Source organism: Scyliorhinus torazame, chromosome 7 (genome assembly GCF_047496885.1).
Source record: "Scyliorhinus torazame isolate Kashiwa2021f chromosome 7, sScyTor2.1, whole genome shotgun sequence".
In the NCBI taxonomy this organism is placed as follows: Eukaryota; Metazoa; Chordata; class Chondrichthyes; order Carcharhiniformes; family Scyliorhinidae; genus Scyliorhinus; species Scyliorhinus torazame.
The window spans coordinates 87,443,739-87,462,237 of NC_092713.1; the positions used below are offsets into that span (position 1 = coordinate 87,443,739).

The 18,499-nt window shown below is 47.5% G+C and overlaps 1 protein-coding gene across 1 annotated transcript in view; it reads right to left on the reverse strand.

Annotated features, from left to right (window-relative positions):
• Nucleotides 1–14,283: 14,283 nt before the first annotated feature.
• The window catches only part of slc1a7a (solute carrier family 1 member 7a), a 151,119-nt gene continuing 146,903 nt past the window's right edge, over nt 14,284–18,499 (reverse strand). The window contains exon 11 of the mRNA XM_072512868.1: nt 14,284–14,617. Coding sequence (XP_072368969.1) covers nt 14,408–14,617 — 210 coding nt within the window. The 3' untranslated portion in view covers nt 14,284–14,407. The remainder of the gene's footprint in view (nt 14,618–18,499) is intronic.

Genomic DNA, 18,499 nt, shown 5'->3' on the forward strand with positions numbered 1-18,499 from the left:
ATTTATTCGCTGGGTTAGACTTCTTTATGGGGCTCCAACGGCAAGCGTAGTTACAGGTCGACATAGATCGGAGTATTTCCGATCATATCGGGGAACAAGACAGGGATGCCCGCTGTCTCCATTGTTGTTTGCGCTGGCAATTGAACCTCTGGCCATGGCGCTGAGAGACTCCAGGAAATGGAGAGGGGTGACTAGAGGGGGAGAAGAACACCGAGTCTCGTTATACGCGGATGACCTATTGCTATACGTGTCGGACCCAGCGGGGGGGATGATAGAGGTTATGCGAATCTTGAGGAGGTTCGGGGAATTTTCGGGGTATAGGTTAAACATGGGGAAGAGTGAGTTATATGTGATACATCCAGGGGACCAGAGTAGAGAGATAGAAGGCTTACCGCTAAGGAAAGTGGAAAGAAACTTCCGATACTTGGGGATTCAGATCGCTAGGAGCTGGGGAACCTTGCACAGACTTAATCTGACACGGCTGGTAGAACAAATGGAGGAGGACTTTAAGAGGTGGGACATGCAGCCTTTATCGCTGGCGGGCAGGGTGCAGGCAATTAAGATGATGGTCCTCCCGAGGTTCTTATTTGTATTTCAATGTCTCCCTATTTTAATCACCAGGACCTTTTTTAATAAAATAGATAGGAGCATTACGAGCTTTGTGTCGGCAGGGAAAATTCCGAGAGTAAGGAGGGGGTTCCTGCAGCGCAGTAGGGACAGAGGAGGACTGGCACTACCAAATTTGGGAGATTATTATTGGGCCGCCAATGTGGCAATGATACGTAGATGGATGATGGAGGGTGAGGGAGCGGCGTGGAAAAGGCTGGAGAGAAGGTCCTGTAAAGGGACGAGTCAAGAGGCGCTGGTGACGGCGCCGCTACCGTTCTCACCGAAAAAGTACACCACGAACCCGGTGGTGGCGGCAACACTGAACATATGGGGACAGTGGAGGCGACAGAGAGGGGTGCGGGGAGCCCTGGTGGGGTCCCCTATCAGGAACAACCATAGGTTCGCCCCAGGAAGAATGGATGGAGGATTTCAGAGCTGGTACCAGTTGGGAATTAGGAAGGTGGGAAATTTATTCATAGGTGGGACTTTTGCGAGCTTGGGAGCACTGGAGAAAAAGTATAAGTTACCCCGGGGGAATTTCTTGAGATATATGCAGGTGAGGGCGTTTACTAGACAATAGGTGAGGGAATTTCCACGACTCCCGACACAGGGGATACAGGAAAGGGTGCTTTCATGGGTGTGGGTCGGAGAGGGCAAGGTGTCAGAGATTTATAGAGAGATGAGGGAAGAGGGGGAGGAGTCAGTGGGCGAACTAAAAAGAAAGTGGGAAGAAGAATTAGGGGAGGAGATAGAGGAGGGTATGTGGGTTGATGCCCTAAGCAGGGTAAATTCCTCTTCCTCATGCGCCAGGCTTAGCCTGATTCAATTTAAGGTGCTACATAGAGCACACATAACGGGGGCAAGATTGAGCAGGTTCTTTGGAGTGGTGGACAAATGTGGGAGGTGTGGCGGGAGCCCAGCAAACCTTGCACATATGTTTTGGGCGTGCCCGGCACTGGAAGGGTATTGGAAGGGAGTGACGGGAATGATTTTGCAGGTGGTGAAGGCCCGGGTCAAACCAGGCTGGGGGTTAGCTCTATTTGGAGTTGCGGAAGAGCCGGGAGTGCAGGAGGCGAAAGAGGCCGATGTCGTGGCCTTTGCGTCCCTCGTAGCCCGGCGCAGGATCCTACTCATGTGGAAGGAGGCGAAACCCCCCGGACTGGAGGCCTGGGTAAACGATATGGCGGGGTTTATTAAACTGGAGCAGATAAAGTTTGCCCTGAGAGGATCGGCTCAAGGGTTCACCAGGCGGTGGCAGCCATTTCTCGACTACCTAGGGGAACGTTAGAGGGAAGACGGATGACCAGCAGCAGCAACCCAGGGGGGAGTGGGGGGTGGGGGGGGGGGGGGGGGGGGAGGGGGGGAGGCAGTTGAGTATAGGTCAATAGAGTACGAGGTTTTGTTACTTGTATATTATTACTACTATTATTATTATTGTTAAAAAGTTTAAAAATTTCTGTTTTGTTACTGTTATCGTTCCGCTTTTTTTGTAAGCGGGAAAAATGTTGCTCAGGGAAAAAAATTTCAAAAAAAAATATTTTTTTAAAAAAGGATGGCACGACCCAACTGCGCATGTGCAGGATTGGGCTGCCCCAACTGCGCATGCGCGGGTTGGCGCGGCGCCCATTTGGCGCTGCGTAAGGATGCTGGAGCGGCGTGAACCGCTCCAGCGCCGTGCTGGCCCCCTGTGGGTGCCGTCGTGAAATGCGACGGCGCGAACACTTCGCCTCAATATCGGAGAATCGCCCCCATTATCTTTGCGTTTTTCTTGATTTTACTTGATGTTTCTTTGCTTTCCTGATTTCTGTTTTGATTTCACCCCTGCACTTTCTATGCTCCCTTGGTTTTCTCCAGCATTGGCGAATGCTGACACCATGCATTTGACTCAAGTGAAGAAATTATCAATCCATGGAGTCCATAGAAAGTATAGAATCTCTACAGTACAGAAGGTGGCTATTCGGCCCATTGAGTCTGCACCGACCCTCCGAAAGAGCATGCTGCCTAGGCCCAATCTCCTGCCCTATCCCTGTAACCCCACCTAACCTGCACATCTTTGGGCTGTGGGGGGAAACGAGAGGACCCGAGTAAACCTATGCAGACAATCACCCGAAGCCAGAATCGAACCTGGGTCCCTGACGCTATGAGGCAACAGTGCTAACCACTGTGCCACCATGCTATATTTAGGATCAAGCATTAGTTACTCATGGTTCAGGAGATTTCCTTCATAGAAATTTGAGAAGGTTTGATTAATTTAATAATAAATAAAGATATATATGTATGCTGTTGGTGAAAAAAGAGAAGAGAAAATTGCAATGTGCTTATCCAGACACGAGTGAGAGAACTGGGAGTTTTAATTCTTAAGCAACATCTGCTGGCATTGAGCAGCATGAAAATAACTGGTAAATAAATATTAGTGTTTGAAAGGACATCCAACAGAATCATTTTAACCGTAAAGAGGAAAATACACCTTTGTTAGGTTCTTATGGTATATTATGTAATTTGCTTTCTGTGTCATAGATCCAAAATGTTGCACCAGGTATTATTCTCACTTCACACAGATGTGCCAAACAGCTGTTTTTTGTTCTTATGATTCCCCGATGTACATTTTCTGCACAAGGTTTATACTGTTCAGGATTATCGCCATGTTTGACAGAAGGTTAATGAAAAACTATGTTATGATTTGAAAAATGTCATGATGAAATAGTCACATTTTGATAACATTTCACATTTTAGTAAATTTCAAAATCTGGCTGAGGACATTTTTTTCTTTTGGTTTTATTTCAGTCGTCACTGTCCTTGAAATCTGTTCCAATTAAAATTAAAGCAACCTGACTCTGGGCTTAACACAGCCGATGCTTGCCCTGAGAAAGAGGATTAAGGTTAAATATCAAAAACGTCAGTGCTAATCCAAATATATCTGGCAATGTTTATCCTTTAGCCATTTGGACTCTTTATTTATTGTTCTTTGCACAGCTCAGATTTATCTCAAAAGTAGAGATGAAAGCTGGGAAATATATATGACAATCTGAAAATGCATACATGAGATCTGGCTCCCTGGAAAATGAAAAGGTCCTTTGGACTGGCACAAATTATATTTTGTCTGATGTTACCATACCTCTCGTAAATCCCATACTGGGATTTTACGCAGTCCGCAGAGAGGCATCATGTAGGATGATAAAATTGCAGGGTTGATTACTCCACTTCTTTTTTTTTTAAATTTAGAGTACCCAGTTCATTTTTCCAATTAAGGGGCAATTTAGCGTGGCCAATCCACCTACCCTGCACATCTTTGGGTTGTGGGGGCGAAACCCACACAAACACGGGGAGAATGTGCAAACTCCACACGGACAGTGACCCAGAGTCAGGATCGAACCTGGGACCTCAGCGCCATGAGGCTGCAGTACTATCCACTGCACCACCGTGCTGCCCTGATTATTACACTTCTTGTACCAGGGCAGCATAAAAGCTAGTTTTAATTGCACAGAAACTGAAATTTAATATTGTTGAATGAATGTCCTAAAACTCCTTGTTTTCTTAAAACTGGAGTTACTTTTCTTTCTTTGCCTTACTTTTTTGGCCCACACTACGCATAATCCTGTGCCTAGATGGAATTGGGCAACTGAGTCCCAAGACTGGAAAGTGTGATCTGAGATCAACTCATTGGAGTTAATTCATCGTCCAGTTGTTCCCATTTGGGAGGGAGGGAAGGGTGACTGCCTGGTGTGTGCTCAGAACCTCAAGCTCAACTGCATGGTGTAAATTAGTCTCCAATCTGATATCACACCAGGCACAGGGCATTGCTGTCTCCTTCCTATGTGTCCAGACTTGGGGCATAAGCACAAAATGACTGACCAAACATGACAACAAGATGTGCTTTATGTTGAGATGATTCTTATTTAAGCAAAGTTTCACACCATTCATTCTTCCTTGACTAACAGCTCAGTCCAAAATTTTCTCCAGCACACATTTTAACTTGATTAAATTGTATCTGGTCAGCTAATGTGATTATAGGACCCAGAAGCCCATCAGGCCAGGGAGGGACCCAGAGGGGAGGCCAGTAACGCCCAAGGTGTACTGGCGTCACTAGTCTTTCAAACAGATGTGTGCTGCAGGAGGCTCCGTCTCACCAAGGGGACGGTGTGGCCATGTCCTTGTGGATTGGCATCATGTGGAGGAGGAGGATAACCGCTCCAGCTGGCAGTCAAGGTCACCGCAGCTCTGTGCTTTTACATCTCAGGGCTGCGGCAGAGGATTGATGATCGCACCGCATTGTGGAAGAAAGTCCCATGTTTCTTGGGTGCAATATTTTTTAATGATGTACACATGTGTCCCCAATGGTGATGCCCAACCTTCCACCACCCGCCCAAACCCTCCCCCACCCCTTCCCCCCCATCACGCTGCCCTCTCCCCTTACCCCCCTATCCACCTTTCCCCCCAGTGCCTTCTCAGTGATCCTCAAACTGCTTAGCCTTCCTGCTCTACTGCTGGATCTAGGTATGTCCCCAGGGTGCACATCAGAGGTGGAGACAGCCTGCTGTTTACTGCGTCCCATGGTGGACGTCCTCTGGGGACCACTCGGATGGCCCGGCCCACTTGCTGGCAGCACATGTCCCGCCATGCCACCCTGTTCCTACGGCATTGTCAGTGGGGTGGAACTTGGGGGAGCTGGTGGCCGCCGTCGCCCCTCCATAGGGGGGCTCCGGGTTGGCACCCAGCTCCACCTCCTTCCGGTTGATGCCCATAGGGTCTTGGGCGTCATCTCGGGATGGAGGGGCAGCTGGATTGAGCCCCGGCTACGTTATCTGGCTCTGCCAGCTGAGGCGGCTCCCCACTCGTCTGCAGCATGGTGTCGATGGCCTCAGCGATGCTCATCAGTGACTGGAACATGTTCTGGAGTGCCCCTGCAATGCTCACCTGAGACTGCAACATGCTTCACTGCGCCTCATACTGGTCCACCTGGGACTGGGACATGTCCCCAAGTGAGTCAGACATGCTGTTGAGGCACTCAGCCGTGGCTGTCACTGAGTGAGCCAAGCCCTGGACACCTCCTCTCATGCTGCTGAGGTTGTGCACCAGGCTCCTCACTGCGATCACCACCCTAGCAGTGTTGGCCTCGGTGCCACACATTTCCAGCACCATCTCCTGCGCCCATAGCCTTTGAGACTCCCCCAATCTGCTATGGACCTGCTGGAGTGTCGCTGATGTCCTCCTCTGAATATCACGGCCCCACCCTTGCAACTGCATCAGCCCTGGGTAAACCTGGTCCAGAAGCTCAGATCCAACTTGCTCCTGGGATACAGCAGACCTCCAAGTGCTGTCTCGCCTGGGCGTTCCTGCCTCCATCTGATGTGCACCAGCAACTGTGAGGTGCTCACCAGAATGTGCCCCAGAAGCCTGTCCACTACTTTTTGCCCACCAAGGTGGGATCCTGTGGGAGAATGGACTTGTGGTCAGTGGGAGGACTGGGTCAGTCTGTATGGCATTAACAACTCATGTGTGACAGTTCATCTGCGTGGTGGCCAATGAATTCTCACCTCTGCGCTGTACGCCAACCTCTATGTCGGTGACTGATCTGTCCTCGGCCACCCCCGCGATCTCCAATGCCTGTTCCTCCCCGCGATCTCCAATGCTCTGATGTCCGACACCCTGCCACATGTCTAGGCCCTCTCCCATCAGTTGTGGGCCAACATTATGTGGGACACAGAGCGGGCATTGTGATCCGCGTGCTTCGTTCATCGCAGGGGAGGGGGTGCGGATGGGGAGTTTGAGGGGGGGGATGTGGGGGGGATGCAGGGTATGGGGGAGGGAATGGGAGTATGGGAGGGTGGGGGGTACAGTACTGCTGGACATGGGTGGACCAGGCATGGTTTGGTGTGGGGAGGGCGGTGCCAGCCCCATGGTCGTGGGGGGATGGGGTGGGCAGGGGCAGTACTGGTGCCAGGGGAACGGTGCCAACCCACCGGTGCAGCCCAGTGGAGGCCGTTGATCACCTTGGGGCACTGAGTGCCAGTCCTCCTGGTCACACTCCCCAAGCTGACGGCCGCGGTCACTTTCTCCCAACCGGCATTAGCTGCCCTGTGGCTGACCCTCCAAGATCTTTGAGGGAATAGGGCACCCCGTCTGCACGCGACCCCATCCAACAATCTGGACAGGTCGGCATCCCTGAATCGTGAGGCTGGTCTCCTCGGTGGCATGGTTGTGAGCTGTATGGGGTTTGCTCTGCAGAATTGGTTTAAGTGCTGCTCCCTCTTGTTGAAGCAATTTAACTTAGAATTATAGAATTTACAGTGCAGAAAGAGGCTATTCGGCCTATCGAGTCTTCACCGGTCCTTGGAAAGAGCACCCTACTTAAGCTCCACCCTATCCTCGTAACCCACTAACTCCACCTAACCTTATTGGACACTAAGGACAACTTTTCATAGCCAATCCACCTAACCAGCACATCTTTGGACTGTGGGAGGAAACCGTAGCACCCGGGGAAAACCCACGCAGACACAGGGTGAGCGTGCAGACTCCGCACAGACAGTGACCCAAACCGGGAATTGAACCTGGGACCCTGGAGATGTGAAACAACTGTGCTAACCACTGTGCTACCGTGCGGCGGAAAGCTGGTGGGCGCAGTCCTGGGCCATCATTTGCCGGGTGAAGCCCGTGGGGCCTCGTTAAGTGGACCAATTAACGTTTGTTACGGGGGATGACTCGCCGGGTCGAGCATCGGGAAACACGGAGCAGTTCCCGTTCGCTCCCGCACTTAGAAACTTATCCATTAAATTATGCCCATAATTCTTGCATAATTTAATGCTCCATTCCTAATATGGAACAGTGAGCACAGAATGCACAATAAACACTATTTTAATATTTTAATGTCAGTATATTATGGGAGAATGAACATGCAGATGTCTACATTGCCAAAATAAACGTTTGGTTTGCAATGGTTGCATGCAAATGTCTGGCTATATGTTTTATTAGTATTTTTCTTTCATTGAAATATATTCTCAGCGTCAAAAAACACGATTTAAAATGTCTGTTTTACTGGGCAGTGCAAAAGTTACCATGCTATAATTTCATAGTTGGTTGAAATTATATTACAGCATCACAAAGATATATTTTCATAATATTGAGAACATTTCTGTATTTAAAAAGTGGGGAAAGTTGGATAAAGCTCAATAACAATCACAGATTGCGATGTGTGATTAATTCTCACCCATTTGTTGCGATGCAGGAACATGCAAACTTTATGTTGCCTGATTATTACAATGATAGTGGCATGCAGCCCAGTGTTAAACATAGTGCTGCACGCAATCAGCAGGGGGCCCAGGCCTGTGCCACGCCAGCACCACTTAAAACCAGACTGTGTATCTTAAAGGGGAGTCGTATACCAGCTGCAAGAGGTGCTGGAACTGTTTGCAGAAGGGAGTTTGAGTGAAAATGGCCAAACAGGGCTGCAGTGGTGCTCTCAGGTTCTCTGATGTGGCATGGGAGATGTACAGGTGGAGAGAGGTCTTCTTCCAAGGGGCAGGAGATGATCTTGACAGACACTGAGAAAACATTGGGAGCAGATAGTCACTGCTATTAATGCAAGAATTCTATAGCCTCAAGCACGTGAATGCACTGCAGGATAAAGTGGCAGCACAAGGTGGCACGTGATCAGAGGTAGGGAAACTTAACCAGCGAGGGACAGGCACGGTTACATGCTCTTCCTCCTATTGAGGAGAGGGTGTTGGAAATCACTGGAGTGGTCACAACTGAGGCTGTGACCAGTGGCAGGACTGAAACCGTAAACAGAGATGATATGTTCCTATCAAATCCACCTTCTCGCGCCTCGTGTTCTGCTACACAAGGTGCAGATACACTCAGCATGCATCACTTACTTCCCCATTCCCACCTCCCCCTCACTGCAACCCTACCCTTGTTTCTTTCTCCTTTCACATACCCAAGAACTGCCACCTGGACAAAGACTTGAACTGCAAGAGGAGCAGGGCTATGATGATGAAGAAACACCATCACTCAATCTCACCAACCAACAGCACACAACCAGAGGGTTGCAGGTATGAGTGGTCTCTTTGCAGAGAAGGTGGAAAAGATAGTGCAGCTGACAACTAATCAGAGGGTGAGATCGCACAAGGGTTCTGCTGCAGAGGACTCAGATTAGGATTTTGATGGTGTACAGGGAGAGGCTGATGGGAACTGACAATCAGAGAATCATAGAATCCATAGAGTGCAGAAGGAGGCCATTCAGCCCATCGAGTCTGCACTGACCCTCTGAAGGGCCTAATCCCCCACCCTATCCCTGTACCCCCACCTAGGGGCAATCAAACAAATCCAATCCACCTAACCTACACATCTTTGTACTGTGGGAGGAAACCGGAGCACCCGGAGGAAACCCATGCAGGCACAGGAAGAATGTGCAAAACTCCACACAGTCACCCAAGGTCAGAATTGAACCCGGTCCCTGGCACTGTGAGGCAGCAGTGCTAACCAATGTGACACTGTGCTGTCCCAATGAAATGCTCGATTCACTGACTGGCCTGTCAGAAGACCTGGAGCATGGAGGAGCTCATCAACAACTTTGCAAAGGGCTTTGCGCATAAATTTGAGCCTATCCTTTCCAGTCTGGGAAGGGTGGCCAATGGTTAGCACTTCCAGGTATCTGATTGCCAACATCTCAGCTTCCATTGGAGCACAGGCAGAAGCAGAGTACTGCAGTGGAAGCTCAGATTGAGATCATGAGATCTCCGTTTGTTGCCATATGTGGTCATGGCTGCAGATACCAAGATTTTTCAAAGTCTCACCTTATTCCAGTGATTCGTCCTCCAACAAATTACTAACATTGCTAAGCTGCAATCTTGGGGGCATGACAGTGGACATGTGGAGCATAAACCTGTTGTCCTTTCTCAGGATGACAGCACTCATTCTCCCACCGCTGCCCACCACCGCCCTTGTTGCCTGCCAGCTAGTTCAGATTGCAGCTGCCAAAATAGAGGTGGTGCAGTCAAAAGCCAAGCTAGCTGAGCCCAAACTAGGCATCTTATAAAGCTCATCCGCAGTCGTCCCAGTTAAATTCAGCAGCCTTCCAGCAGCTATGCTGTAGCTCCTAAAGTAGAGCTGTACATGAGCAATAGGCTATTCAGGCAAAGGCACTTGTAAGACAGGCACTATGGAAATGCACAAGGGTAATTGGTAAGCTTTTGTGTGTAATATTGGATGGTGTACCTCACAAAGTTAGTTTGGAACGATTGTTCTATGGTGGCCTTTATTTCAGCATTGTAATCAAGAGAATGCTCAGATGACCAGTGGCAGAGGGACAGTAAGGTGTATAACAAATGGGTTGCGTCAGTGGAACTGTAGTTGAATGAGGCAATCACAGAAAGCACAGCTTTCTGTCCCTCAGTTGTTCACCATCTGCTGGATTCTCCATTGGCAGGATCCTCCATCTGCAGGTTTCCTGACGACGCAGGGATGCGCACATGCCCACAATGTGAAATCCTCTTTGCCAGCTACCGGGGCGGAGGATCCCGCTGCCAGTGGTGGCGCGCCCGTACCAGAAAACGGGTGCGGCGGGGCAAAGAATCCCGCCCCATATCTCTCGTAGCAATGGCCATACCCTCCTGATGATGAAGTTATGGGGCACACAAAAGACCATAAGGAACCAGACCACAAAGGCTGATGAATGGCACAGTGTCCCTCTGGAGCAATCCAGGCAGTGGAAACGTTGCTTAAGCAGTCCGATGTCCTGTTCTATGATGTGATCTGTGGGAAGCATCGTTCACATTGTACAACTGTTGACCGTTTGCCTTGCAAAACAGAATCGTGAGCTAATTGGTCATTGATAGCTTGTCATCCAGCAGCTACACCCTGGTATAAAAACTGCAGAATGGTACTGAATACATACATCATGATTGCAGCCAGGATAACGGGCATTCGCCACATGATGTGCTGAGCATACTTACCCACCAATTGAACATTCAACTGTTATTTTCAGTACATCTCAGCATTGAGATGCAACACCCACAAAAACTCATTGACGGCACTCTGCACCATGGGGCCAAGCTCTAATCTGGCAAAGGCATGTACACATTCCTCCTGCTTCTCTCGGGTCAGAGAAAAGACAATTAACTTTCCTCTCCTGGCAGAAAGAGGGTCAGTCACCTCTCTTCTGTAGCAGTCAACTGGGAGATGTTGGCTGTTTGATGCTGGAAGGATCCTGATGCAAAGAAATTCAGGACCATAGTTGCCTTAGTTGTTGGCAGTGCACTCCTTACCCTGCTGAGGTTACAGGTCTGCTTGCAAGTGGAAGACAGATTTCAGTGAGCACCTCTTTCAAAAAATGGATTCCATACTCGGGTTGGGGGAAGCTAAATATTTTAGTACAACCCTGGGTGGATAGGCCTCTTGCTGAGAAATCTCCTCCACTCTCTGTGAGCAGCTGACCCTCTGCTCTGCTGCCTCTGCCACATGTCCCTGTCATGCTGCAGGTGAAGAAACATTGGGCAAAATTCTCCGTCTTGTGATGCCGCAAACCGCGATTGGGTGGAGAATTGGGCATCAGCTCAAAATAGAGGTTCATGCCCAGCGCCGAATCGGGTGCTAGGCTCCTGTCCCTCGCAGGTGATCATAACAAGGTTTGTGTACACGCCGGCAACGGCATGCATCACCGACATTTGCATGCATTTAAATGTGATTATTGGGTTGGGCACAGTATGCTCCGCCCTACCGTGATGCTCCGCTACTCTCAGCTAGAAGTCTCGCGGATGTGAATTACTAATAATAATCTTTATTATTATTATTATTCTCTGAGCCATCTTGGTGGCTGCAGTGAGTATGTAGTAAGTGGAGCGCTTAAAAACTGCTCCAGCTGCAAGGCTCTTTGGCACTAACTCCGGCCTCAGCAGTTAGAACAAATTCGCACGAGCAGACTGCTGGCCCATTAGCATGTCTTGAATAGCTCCATGAAAAGCGCCCCCAATGGGAATGTGTACCGCACGCAATTCAGTCCCAGCGTCAACATTTAGTCTTTCAAACGGAGAATTTTGCCCATTGTTACATTATTGGGAACATGTGGTCTGACAGAACATTCTCCACATGCGGTACCACTCCATGTCAATTTCACCAGCTTTAAAGATCTCGCCAAACCATCAAGCACTTCTACAAACTCTTACAGAGACGGAAGAAATCAATCAGCAACTAAGGGTTGTTGCCGCTCAATACACATTTAACGGTGTGTATTTAAGACATTAGCTGGAGCACTGAGCTCCATAACAACAATGTGCGCTTCAAATTACATACTGACTGATGTTATGACCTCCCTACTCTAAATATTTCTGGCACATTCCTGCTCCAAACATGTCCAACATAATGTACTTGCCATTTTCAAACTGAGACAGGATCTATGGCATTGAAATTATTGGTGTAACAGAGCCAAACTTTGAAGCCAAGAAGCTGATGGTAGTTAGACAATTCTACATTGGATATGGTATAAAGAACACAGCTCTGTCCATTACTACATGCAGCACAGATATAGTGGTTTCATAGCGAAAAAGCTGCTGCTACGTGTTTCTTCCTGATCACATGTTTTTTAAGGTTGCAATGGTCACCTCTCTCAATAATGTACTGCCAGTTTCAGTGAATATAGATTTACCAGTGGAGAATACCAGAAAATACGACAATAGCAGCAATGACGATGAAAGAAAACAGTTACAAGTTACCAATAGCCTGCCATAGTCAATGACACTCTTGCCAATCACACAAAGCACACATAATTTCAGTAAAAAATTTAATTTATTGTCACTCCAAAAAAAGGTCATTGGCAGCAATGACTTGTGGTCATACAACAACAATGCAGGTGACTTGTAGTTTTGTCTTTCGAGCAAACAGACATTATGGAATATCTGAGAGGTCACTGCTTTCGCTAGACAGACTTTGAAAAAGAAATGCTGATGGAAAGATCATCAGCTATACCTTCACAAAAATATTACCTCCATTTAGATGCAATATATAAGAGGGAACTTGTTGATTTGTTTTGTCTGTCATTGTAAAGTCTTCCACATGTCTAAGCAGTAGAAATTTTTAATTTCTTTACCCAACATGAGACTGTAGGTCGCATGCAGTCTGCATTAGATTCGGGTAATATTGAATGATGATGCATTCAAGCTAAAACAGTGAAAGGATTATTTCATAAAAATACAGTGTTAGAGGTATGACATCAAAATCACAATGGAATGAAAATCCATCCATTAGGTGATTATCGGAACATTAACTGGTTACAACCTGCTAACCCAAAGTATTATGGCCAATTCATTGAAAGAAATACATTCTTAATGTCCTTCAAAACAGAAATTTCCACAAAATTCTATTCATCCCTCATTGCTGTAGGTCAGCATTATTTTGCAATAGAAAGAGTGCTGCGGTGAAGCAGAACTTTTACCTGGCAGGAGAATGATGAGGCGGAATGTCTTTAATAAGAACTTAGGAAGAATATTAAATAATTCCAGGGTTAGTGGAGACCAAACAATTGAATTCTACATGGAGCGTAATGATTGTTTAATTGCTGGAGCCTTCAAAACTTAATGTTGAGTGAACAACTGATTCGGGATGTTTAATGTAGATTCAGGATGCTTAATGTAGAGTGGGAGGGTTGGTACATTTTCTGGAGTTTTCTTTGATTTATCTTTTGGAGCAGGAAGGAGCTTTGTAAAACCTTACTTCCATACCAAACATTTATTTTTATTTCAACAGCTGAATAAAACTTACATTAAGCTTCTCTTCCCTCATTCCTTCTCAGACTCAAACTGTGGAACTGTTTGCTTCCCTTGTTCTTCCCTTCATCCTACAATAAACAGGCTTAAAAAATGTGATGTTCAACTTCCTTCCTACTCTTCTTGATCTTAATGGGTTTTGACCTCTCCTTTAAACCTCTGAGATGAATGGGTAAGGCTGAAACCCATAAACGAGATGCTGTCACACATCAGGATATTTGGCTATAATTGCTTAAAAGAGATTTTGAATAAATACATATTAGCATGATGCTATTGAGCTAAATTCAGCTCCAAAGATTAAATCCACAAAGTGCATCTTCCAGAAATATAGATTAGAATTCATGAAATGGGTCTGCCAAGAATGGTGCTTCTAAATTTCACAACAACTTGAGACAATGAAGGGTCATTACAAATGCATGAAATATCGACTGCCAGAAATTCCCAATTGACCATTCTTGGATTATGAAGAGCTGGACGAGGATCAGAGATCAAACCTTTGGCCTTCCATCCAGCCAAGAAAGGAGACTGTCTGCAAAGATTTAGAGAGTACATTTCCACAGGGGTATATCCCACTTGGCATCTTTACCTTTGATCAGTAATACAACCAGAGTCTAACATTGGACACTACACCCCAAGGAAGGAAAGTTCTTAGATCATGGTTGTCATTCCTTTTTTCTTACCCCTTCACATACCAAAACAATATGCACCTGCTTCCTCAATCCCCTGACCTTTGGGGAAAGAGGAGAAAGGAATCAGGACAGATGGTTGCAGGTGAAACAAATGCAAGAATATAACACTCTTAAGTTATTCCATTACATTGTTCAATAAATAATACCTGGACAACAATTACATGGTGTTTATTTAAAAAAAAATATTTTTCACTAAACATGAATAATAATTTACAAATGTGCATCTTCTTCAGCACCACCACCAATCAGTTTTGCTGTTCACTTCTCATGTACATACTGTATCTCCAACAATGAGGTAGTCATACATATTACCAATATGGCATGAAATACTCCTGTTCAATACAAATTCGATTACTATACTTTGGTCTCCAACTCATCCATTTCAATGGTACAGTGATCTTTTTTGGTGCCGAGGGCCAACTCCATTTGCACATTATGGGTTCCATCTATGGTAACTGCATAGATTTGTTTGTCTGCTTTGTTAGCATCATTCGTGCATCCATTTCTCTGATAAGACATGATCTGATTAATGCTTGTAGGCTTTGTTTCACAAATCAGTGGAACCTAAATAAGATAAAATTGTGAGAAGATTAGATGGATCACTCACTGTATCTGAACAATTTGATAAATTGTGGACTTCCGGTGACGGCGGGCGGGAGGCAGCCGCACATTGGAGGGCTCCCGTTCGGGAACGGCATTTTCGGGGTTTAACACCCGGTCCCAGGGGCAACGGAAGCGGCAAAAGCAGGGAGAAGGCACAGTGAAGGGAAATAAGTTAAAAGACGGCCGTGAAAAAAGCGGCTGAAAGTCCGTCGGGGAGAGGAAACGTCACTACGGGGACGGCAAGAAAAGTGGAGGCTGGGGCACCAGTGGAGGCCGCATTGCCCACGGCTGAAAAATTGACTACGGTGATGGCCGTGGAACTCGAAAGGCAGTTCACAAAACACATGCAGGCGATGAGGAAGGAGATGGGAGTATTGAAGGTGCTGGTGGAGGAGGCGATTACCCCGGTGAGGGCGGCGGTATTGAGCGCAGTGGCAGAGGTGCGGGAGCAAGGTGAGGTGCTGAAGGAAGTGGAAGAGACATTATTACAGCACAGTGATCAACTTACCTTGATGGGTGAGATACCCTCAATTATGACTCTGGAGAGGAGTTTGATAATACAAAGGCTTTAATAACCAGAAAACCAGACAGCTGCCGAGAAGTGTGCTCACTGCACGCTGCCTGCTGAACGTAACCTTATATACAGCTTCCTGGGGGCGGTGTCCCCCAGGGTTCCAAACCCGGTCTTAAAGGGACCTACGCATTAAGGGTACATATGTATACAGATATCATTCACCACATTGGGGAAGGAGATGCGGAAGGTGATAGAGATCAACAAGGGTCTGCGAGCCAAAATGGACGGCTTGGAAAACAGAACCAGGCGACAGAATCTGAGGATTGTGGGTCTGCCCGAAGGAGTGGAATGCCCGAGGCCAACTGAGTATTTTGCCATGATGTTGGTGAAGCTATTGGGGGAGGGGGACGATCCCTCCCGATATGAACTGGATCAGGCTCATCGGTCGTGGAGGCCTGTACCAAAGGAGAGTGAGCCGCCAAGAGTAGTGACTCTGTGTTTTCGTAGGTACAGTGTGAAGGAGAAGGTCCTGTGCTGGGCAAAGCAGGAGCGGGTGATGCAGTGGGCTGGAGCTGGTATATGCATATATCAGGACTTTATGGTGGAGCTGGCGAGGAGGCGGGCTGCCTTCGGCCGGGTGAAGAAGGCACTGTACATCAGTAAGGTGCAGCGCGGAATAGTATACCCAACTAAGTTGAGGGTGACCTACAAATCCAAGGACTTTAATTTTGGGATGGTGGAAGCTGCGGAGGAGTTTGCGAAGGCAGAAGGACTGTGGCTGAATTGAGAAATGGTCATGTACCGATGTAGCCTCATATAACTGTATTTTTTCACTGCGTGCTGGTGTATGTGCTAAATGAGCCAACGTTGTATATATTTGGACAAGGGAAGAGATGGAACTTTCACTTGCAATGATGGTTCTTTGGGGCTTGGGTGTGTATGCGGGGTTTTTGTGCTAAAGGGGATTTTGTGGTTTTCCAGGGACCGGGCAAGGGGGAAAGAGACCTGGGTGGGGGCCTCCACGCTGGCCGGTTTCAGCCGGCCAGTGAACGGGAGTGAGGTGGGGGGAAGGGCTGCGGCCATCGGAGCCTGGCAGAACATGTTCCGATGAGTCTAGCCGGGGTGGAAAGTTGGGGGGAAGGAACAGAGGTTGGGGTGAGGAGTTTTATAAGAGGAAGCGGAGGGGAGGAGTCGGGGAGGGGAGGGGCTTACAATTCATGGGTGTCATTTACGGTACTCTTTCGGGGATTGGATGGCATTGAATGTTAGGGGGGGGGGGGTGGACTCTATAGGTCAATGGTCATAGGCAATTCCTGATTCTTTTTAATAATTTTTTTCCTTTATTTTTCCCACCGTGGGAGGGTTTGTTTTATTTGATGCTTATAGTGTCAGGTGGGCCGTTTTTGGGGGTGGTGGGAGGATGGGATCGTTGTTGTTGATAAGGGAATTGACTTTGTATTTGTTACCGTTTACTGCTTGTTGGTGGGGTGTAAATTCTGAAGAAAATGTGAAAATGGAGAATAAAAATATTTTACAAAAACAATGTGATAAATTGTAGGTCATTCAAGCAATGATTAGACTGCTTTGTCACATAGAGTTAAGATGCCAAGATTCAAAATTATAAGTGTAAATTCTAATCTTCACTGCATGGTCAGTAGTGTGGTAGAGTTGATCACCATCGATTATGGAACAGCCCAGTTTACATTCCATTGATGTCAATGCACTGAAAACCAGATGAATGATCCACTCTCATATTACTGCCCAGTGAAGATTTAAACTTACCCTAGGTCAGTGTTTTTCAAACTTTTTTTCCGGGGACCCATTTTTACCAACAGGCCAATCTTCGGGACCCAACCCGGCTGATCTTTGGGACCCAACCCGGCTGATCTTCGCAACCCACGCCGGCCGACCTTCGCGACCCACGCTGGCCGACATTCGCGACCTACGCCGGCTGACCTTCACGGACGACATTCGCGACCCACAACGGCCGACCTTTACAACCAGCGCCGGCTGACCATTAAGGCCCATGCCGACTGACCTTTGCGACCCACCATTTTCTCTTACCTTGTTCGCTGCTGACAAAATGGAGGAATCGCAATCGCGCCCAAAGCATGTGATGTCAATGTTCGGGGGGCGTGACTTGCTCTCTGCCTCCCTTCAGGCAAGAAGATTACATAGAATTTTTAAACAAATCTTCTGCCTCTCCGATTGCGCAAATATGCGGGCAACAGCCGCAGCAGCCGGCTTTTTACAAGTTCGGAATTTTACAGGAAAAAAATGCAGAAACTGAAAATGTTTTCATCCTCTCGAAACTGGAGGTTCACCACATTTCACCCAAACATTGCAATTAAAAATGTTACAAAAAAGACGCTTAAAAATCAATTAATTGATACAGCTTCCAAATACGACCTGCAGGCGCTTTGTTTTGGAATGTTTAAAAATCAAGATTAAAAAAGTTGACATCTCTTGGTTGAAGTTACAGCTGCGGATCACTCACATTTCTTGGAGTAAGTGACTTTCACTTCATCAGAATGAAAGTTCAGAAAGCAACCAATCACATCATTCTCCGCGAACCTTTTTGCAGCTGGCTATTAACAATGTCGGCTGCGAGCGGCCTTCAAAAAGGCTGCGAGCAGATTTTTAAAAATGTGGCCACACTGCGCATGTGTGCCCGCTCATCGGTGCGCAGGCGCAAAACTCTGCACATGCATACCGATGAGCGGGCACGCATGCGCAGTGCGGCTGCATTTTTTTTATATGTTCGTGGCCATTTTGAAGACGTCTTACAGCCGGCATTATTAAAAGCCGGCTGCTGAGGTTATTGCACGTGGATTTGAGCGATCGGGAACGCTGCGACGGATGGCTCAGCGACCCTCCCGGCACCCACCCGCGGGTCGCCCCCCCGACTGTCGTGTTGGGTGTTCCGCTATACAAACGAACCAACACGGTTGTAGATGGTACAACTCTGTTTTATTATTCTTGATAACATCTACTGTATACTTCTGGCTGTGGTTCGTACTTTACCAGTTATCCTGTGGACCCAGCCCTTGCACTATCTTAGAGAGGCACTCAGCACATGGTTTATGTCTGAGTGGCACGCTGTGAGCTCTGTGCTCGAAGCTATCTCCTGCTGGAATGGCGGGAACTGTGGTGTTCCCTGTTTTATAGTGCGTGTGCTCTCACTGGTGATTGGCTGTGATGTTGCGTGTGTGTTGAAGCCATACGAAGCGGCAAAAGAAGACCGTTCTTGGCTCGCAAAACAGGGCCCATTGTCCGACATGACGGTAAGTGGAATGCCAGGCGAGAGAAGGTTTCCTTGCTTGCTCTGA